The sequence below is a fragment of the Diaphorina citri genome, unplaced genomic scaffold (genome assembly GCF_000475195.1).
Source record: "Diaphorina citri unplaced genomic scaffold, Diaci psyllid genome assembly version 1.1 scaffold169, whole genome shotgun sequence".
NCBI lineage: Eukaryota > Metazoa > Arthropoda > Insecta > Hemiptera > Psyllidae > Diaphorina > Diaphorina citri.
In genome coordinates, this window is record NW_007377606.1 from 1 (window position 1) to 7,132 (window position 7,132).

The 7,132-nt window shown below is 41.9% G+C and overlaps 2 protein-coding genes across 2 annotated transcripts; both read left to right on the forward strand.

Annotated features, from left to right (window-relative positions):
- The first annotated feature begins 348 nt into the window (after positions 1-348).
- LOC108251893 (cytochrome P450 2C29-like) lies at positions 349-1,346 on the forward strand. The gene is made up of 3 exons (XM_017442396.1): positions 349-406; positions 720-840; positions 1,246-1,346. Exons 1-3 carry the CDS (start codon positions 362-364, stop codon positions 1,344-1,346), a joined length of 267 nt encoding a protein of 88 aa, XP_017297885.1. The 5' UTR covers positions 349-361.
- Positions 1,347-3,016: 1,670 nt separating this feature from the next.
- LOC108251894 (methyl farnesoate epoxidase-like) lies at positions 3,017-7,123 on the forward strand. The gene is made up of 5 exons (XM_026820707.1): positions 3,017-3,202; positions 3,516-3,636; positions 4,042-4,185; positions 5,141-5,292; positions 7,049-7,123. Exons 1-5 carry the CDS (start codon positions 3,017-3,019, stop codon positions 7,121-7,123), a joined length of 678 nt encoding a protein of 225 aa, XP_026676508.1.
- The last annotated feature ends 9 nt before the right edge of the window (positions 7,124-7,132 follow it).

Sequence of the window (7,132 nt, forward strand, 5' to 3'; positions counted from 1 at the left end):
ATCATGAACCACAACTGACTCAATTGAGTCACCACCAAGAAGATTGTGATTCTCTGAATGAAGGCTGACTTACACATATTGGTCAAAGATTTCAAAGCTCCAAAACTTTTCCAATGTGAAATCCATACTGTATACTTTATCATTGAATTCATTATGTAGGACTCTTAGTTTCCATCATGGTTTATTTTTTTATTTGATTATATTTTAATTGTTTATGTTGTTTTCAACTCATTTCAAGTTTCTAGATCGTACGACTCAAAGTTATGACGGTCAATAAGACAACAGTTTGCAATGCAAACGTTGCATGATGATTGATGACCTCACTTACTGGTAAATAACTAACTTCCTCGATGAGAATAGAATGCTGCAGAAAAAAGCGTTTGAAGCGTTGCAAAACTTTTTCAGGGTAAGTATTGGAAGGATCTAGAGTTGTAGGACCTTTTAAGGGTAAGTTTTGGAAGCAACTAGAGTTCCGGGACCTTTTTAGGGTAAGTTTTGGAAGGAATTAGAGATTCGGGACCTTTTCGGGGTAAGATTTAGTAGTTCCTTCTGCTATATACGTTCGGACCTTCCTATTTTCTCAGCTTCCTGAATGAAAATGAAAATACATAGAATGCTGCAGCGAATGTGCAACGGGCCCAACCTGCAATTCCTCTGAATCTTGTTTTGGGTGTCAAATTCAAGGCAAAAAATAATATTGGAATAAAAAATGTTTTCAGGAAAGTATTCACGAGCATCGGGCCACCCTAGATCCGGATCATCCCCGAGATCTCTATGATGCGTACCTCATTGAACAGAAGAATGCTCAAGAGACGGGCATTGATGTTGATCTATGGTCAGGTAAACACCACATGGATGTGATTCTCTCGATAGAGGGAACTGGGGAATCGAACCCACGGCCTAGCGCTTACAAGGCAACAAGGCGAGCTAACTAGGCTGGCTGATTCTCTGAATACATAGATTAAAGTAGGAATGTAGGAAGAGCACCTTTTGAATGGTAAAAGATTAGGGGGTACTGAGGTAGGAGTACTTTGGGAGCTTAAACGAAATCATAATTCTAGACACCAACCTCAGTGGTGTAGTGGTTCACGCGTTGGACTTTAGATCTGGAGGTTGGTGGTTTGAGTCTAAGTCATAAAATTTATCTAGGTGTTATAATTGGGGAACGAAATTTATGACGAGCATTGAAGTATGCTGAACACAATTAAAAATTCCTTTATTTTTTTATTTTTTTTGGCCTTACAGAAGAAAACCTCATCATTCTAAGCTCAGACATCTTCTCCGCTACTTGTAAAAGGACCAGACTGGACCGGACCAAAATGGTCGGGTCCACCATGGTCCGGTAATGATAAATGGGAGAAATGTGTAATTAATTACCTACTGATAGATCTCAAGGCTCCTTGAGTCAGAAAATACAAAGTCGCAATCGAAGTCAATCAAATTTGGGAAACACAATGAGAGAAAGGCAAGGAAAAAACGCATCAGTCCCTCTGCAGATATTGTTCCAGGGCATCCAATGGGGTAACGGCTTGAGAATCAAGAGTACTCTTTCTCGGTCATACACAAAAAGCCCCCTTTGAGGCTTAAGTGTAGAGGCAAACAGCCCTAACGATGGGTAGATATACTTACTTATCCGGTTATACCCATCCAACGGGGTAACGGCTTGAGAATCAAGAGTACTCTTCCTCCGTCATACACAAAAAGCCCCCTTTGAGGCTTAAGTGTAGAGGCAAACAGCCCTAACGATGGGTAGATATACTTACTTATCCGGTTATACAGGCCGTGAAGGTCCAAAACCTGCTCTGATGAGCCTTCTCCACCTCGGTCTATCTTGCGCTGTTTGTGTCCATTCTTCTCCTTCTTCTTGCTGGGACTATAGCTTATACATGATATAGCTTATACAAATCTACGAATCCTAGTTAGGTTGAAGGATAGGGTATTTGCCTTGCAAAGTACTAGGTAGCAAAGTACGATTCTCACCAGGAGCGAATCTACGCTCCCTCCGTCCCAATAATTTTATGTAATAAAAATGTTAACTAGGAAATGACGGTAGGTACCTCAATTGTCAACTGCGCTACTAGGTAGCAAAGTACGATTCTCACCAGGGGCGAATCTACGCTCCCTCCGTCCCAATAATTTTATGTAATAAAAATGTTAACTAGGAAATGACGGTAGGTACCTCAATTGTCAACTGCTTTCAGATGAATGACCTGTTCAAAGAATCCACCGTGAATTTCATCTGGACAATCCTGTCCGGAATGCGATGTACGGTTGCAGATCAGCGAATCAAAACCCTCCTGGACAACCTGTCCGAAGCTTTCCGGTCAGGTCGAATGGGTAGCCGTCTGGAGACCCTACTCAATGCAGTGCCTGTCCTGAGCTTCCTCGATGAGAATAGAATGCTGCAGAAAAAAGCGTTTGAAGCGTTGCAAAACTTTTTCAGGGTAAGTATTGGAAGGATCTAGAGTTGTAGGACCTTTTCAGGGTATAGAATAGAATAGAATAGAATATACCTTGTTTATCCTGCCCGAATAGGACTGAAAAGTCCCTTTACCCCAGCAGTCTAAACAAGGTCTCGTATATTTGATGGGTTATTAAAGAATAATACATACACTAACAATTCATTAAAAAGACCTTGCTTAACTAAGAAAAAAAAAGTTTAGAAAGGATTAGAAAAAAGTTTAGAAAAGATTAGAAAAAAAAGTATAAGTTTAGAAAGGAACGGGACCTTTTTAGGGTAAGTTTTGGAAGGAATTAGAGATTCGGGACCTTTTCGGGGTAAGATTTAGTAGTTCCTTCTGCTATATACGTTCGGACCTTCCTATTTTCTCAGCTTCCTGAATGAAAATACATAAAATGCTGCAGCGAATGTGCAACGGGCGCAACCTGCAATTCCTCTGAATCTTGTTTTGGGTGTCAAATTCAAGGCAAAAAATAATATTGGAATGAAAAATGTTTTCTGAATGACCTCTTCAAAGAATCCACCGTGAATTTCATCTGGACAATCCTGTCCGGAATGCGATGCACGGTTGCAGATCAGCGAATCAAAACCCTCCTGGACAACCTGACCGAAGCTTTCCGGTCAGGTCGAATGGGTAGCCGTCTGGAGACCCTACTCAATGCAGTGCCTGTCCTGAGCTTCCTCGATGAGAATAGAATGCTGCAGAAAAAAGCGTTTGAAGCGTTGCAAAACTTTTTCAGGGTAAGTATTGGAAGGATCTAGAGTTGTAGGACCTTTTAAGGGTAAGTTTTGGAAGCAACTAGAGTTCCGGGACCTTTTTAGGGTAAGTTTTGGAAGGAATTAGAGATTCGGGACCTTTTCGGGGTAAGATTTAGTAGTTCCTTCTGCTATATACGTTCGGACCTTCCTATTTTCTCAGCTTCCTGAATGAAAATGAAAATACATAGAATGCTGCAGCGAATGTGCAACGGGCCCAACCTGCAATTCCTCTGAATCTTGTTTTGGGTGTCAAATTCAAGGCAAAAAATAATATTGGAATAAAAAATGTTTTCAGGAAAGTATTCACGAGCATCGGGCCACCCTAGATCCGGATCATCCCCGAGATCTCTATGATGCGTACCTCATTGAACAGAAGAATGCTCAAGAGACGGGCATTGATGTTGATCTATGGTCAGGTAAACACCACATGGATGTGATTCTCTCGATAGAGGGAACTGGGGAATCGAACCCACGGCCTAGCGCTTACAAGGCAACAAGGCGAGCTAACTAGGCTGGCTGATTCTCTGAATACATAGATTAAAGTAGGAATGTAGGAAGAGCACCTTTTGAATGGTAAAAGATTAGGGGGTACTGAGGTAGGAGTACTTTGGGAGCTTAAACGAAATCATAATTCTAGACACCAACCTCAGTGGTGTAGTGGTTCACGCGTTGGACTTTAGATCTGGAGGTTGGTGGTTTGAGTCTAAGTCATAAAATTTATCTAGGTGTTATAATTGGGGAACGAAATTTATGACGAGCATTGAAGTATGCTGAACACAATTAAAAATTCCTTTATTTTTTTATTTTTTTTGGCCTTACAGAAGAAAACCTCATCATTCTAAGCTCAGACATCTTCTCCGCTAGCTATGAGACTCTCAATGCAAGCATGTCCTTCATGGTTCTCTATATGATTCTGTACCCGGACGTTCAAACCAAACTTCAACAGGAACTTGACAAACATTTGGGTGAGTGAGAACTTTCTAACATCAAACCTTAGGCCAGCCACCTACTATCACGTTAACCTGACAGGTACGCTTGATCAGGTCCGCATGTTAAGTCTACCTGATAGTGTGTGTGTGTGTGTGTGTGTGTGTGGTGTGTGTGTGTGTGGTGTGTGTGTGTGGTGTGTGGTGTGTGTGCGTGTGTGTGTTTGTGTGATCATCAGATAGACCTGACAGACGGACCTGTTCAGCCGTACCTGTCAGGTCTACCTGATAGTGTTTGTGATCATCAGGTAGACCTGACAGACGGACCTGTTCAGCCGTACCTGTCAGGTCTACCTCATAGTGTTTGTGATCATCAGATAGACCTGACAGACGGACCTGTTCAGCCGTACCTGTCAGGTCTACCTGATAGTGTTTGTGATCATCAGGTAGACCTGACAGACGGACCTGTTCAGCCGTACCTGTCAGGTCTACCTGATAGTGTTTGAGATCGGAAGAGCGTCGTGTAGGGCGGACCTGTTCAGCCGTACCTGTCAGGTCTACCTGATAGTGTTTGTGATCATCAGGTAGACCTGACAGACGGACCTGTTCAGCCGTACCTGTCAGGTCTACCTGTTAGTGTTTGTGATCATCAGTTAGACCTGACAGACGGACCTGTTCAGCCGTACCTGTCAGGTCAACCTGATAGTGAGTGGCTGGCCTTAGATGTTATGCACTTATGCAGACTTCTCACATTAGGGTCGCATGATTAGGCCGCTTGTATCATAGGTTTGGATTTTCAATTGGCTCGTCGCGAAAATTTACGCTCTACCACAAGTCGCGCTGCTACGCTTCTAATGTGCGACGGAACACGTTGAAGTTGTGGCCACAACCACACATAGTCGACAACGTCGATGGTTTCAGTCGACGTCGATTGACTGTGTGGAGTTGGGGTCACAGCTTTTAGAGCCAAAGTCACTTGTTTGATTGTTCTCAGGTACCCGACGTCCCACACTTGAAGATAGACATCATCTGCATTACGTTCAAGCAGTCATCAGCGAAGTGTTCCGCATTAATGCTGTCGCTCCCATCACCATCCCGCACTGCGCTCTGGAAAACACCACCTTCCATAACTATTTTATACCGAAGGTAACGGATGGATCTTTTTTGCCCACCTCTGATGTGGCTGAGTGGTCAAGAGCACTGACTCTCAACCTGGAGGTGCTGGGTTTGAATCCCGACCAGGGCTTATTTTTGACTTGATTTTTTGATTTTACTTTCATGTAATGATTTCAAATCAAGACTAGAGCCCGTTCTCCCTTTACTCCCAATATAATGTTTAAGTCACCCATCCATTTATTGGCTTTTCTCGGCGTAGCTTAACACAGGTGACACTAAAACCGATCTTAAATTATCGACTGAAGTGTTATCTAAAACTTTCTCGCTTTGAGTTTAAACTAGGCTGGCTAATTCTCTGAATACATAGATTAAAGTAGGAATGTAGGAAGAGCACCTTTTGAATGGTAAAAGATTAGGGGGTACTGAGGTAGGAGTACTTTGGGAGCTTAAACGAAATCATAATTCTAGACACCAACCTCAGTGGTGTAGTGGTTCACGCGTTGGACTTTAGATCTGGAGGTTGGTGGTTTGAGTCTAAGTCATAAAATTTATCTAGGTGTTATAATTGGGGAACGAAATTTATGACGAGCATTGAAGTATGCTGAACACAATTAAAAATTCCTTTATTTTTTTATTTTTTTTGGCCTTACAGAAGAAAACCTCATCATTCTAAGCTCAGACATCTTCTCCGCTAGCTATGAGACTCTCAATGCAAGCATGTCCTTCATGGTTCTCTATATGATTCTGTACCCGGACGTTCAAACCAAACTTCAACAGGAACTTGACAAACATTTGGGTGATCGTCCACTATACCTTTTTTATTACTATCGTAATAATAAAGGAAGTATGGACTAAAAAGTCAAGTCCACACTTATGAAAGTCAGTCATGATGTCATATTATGTATGTAGAGTAGGTGTCGCCAACCTTTTATCGGTCACGAGCAACTCCGAAAAATAGGAGACCCTTGGCAAACTACATTTTAGTCTGGGAACCAAAATTTTACGACGCGACGTAACGACGTAAATTTTTGGTTCCCATTAAGAGTTACCGGCTTTATGATTTCTGGACAAAATTTGTACCACCACTTTCGTGTTCCTGGTAAAAAGACCTTTAATTTGATATATAGGTCGACCAGGTTTGGATAAGTCCTTCTAGGGTTGCCAACTTTTTTTTCGGCATATACGGTACAAACTAGCAAAATGGTGAAAAAATACGGATTTCCCGATTTTTACCCGAAACAAAGGTATGCATAGGCCTAGAGATCCAGATTTATGAATCATGCTGCATGCACCTGTACGCTGTACGTTATACATTCGTACTAGTACGTTACTACTTACACTACACTACCTACTTGACTCGCGGGTTTTTGTGTTTTTCGTACGTACCAACCTATCTTTTCAAGCTTTTTTTTTGTATTTTTTTCTGTTTATTAGTCAGTTCCCGTATTTTCCATAGATTTGAAAAAAAAACGGAACAAAGGCGTGTTCCGGCGGAACATTTGATTTTTGACAAAAATACGGATTGTTCCGGGAAATAACGTACGGTTGGCAACCCTATTTGTGTGAGAAAGTGTGAAAAAAATCCCCCCAAAACCAGTTTTTTTGGTTTTTCGGTTTTATGGTTTCTGGACAAAATTTGTACCACCACTTTCGTGTTCCTGGTAAACCCTTGGCAAACTACATTTTAGTCTGGGAACCAAAATTTTACGACGCGACGTAACGACGTAAATTTTTGGTTCCCATTAAGAGTTACTCTCAACTTGTGCAACTGTTTGTGAGCTTCCAGCTACCAGAAAATCTCTCGAGAGCTATCTCAGCTATCAGTAGCTCGCGATCGACGGGTTGGCGATCCCTGATATAGAGTATCGAA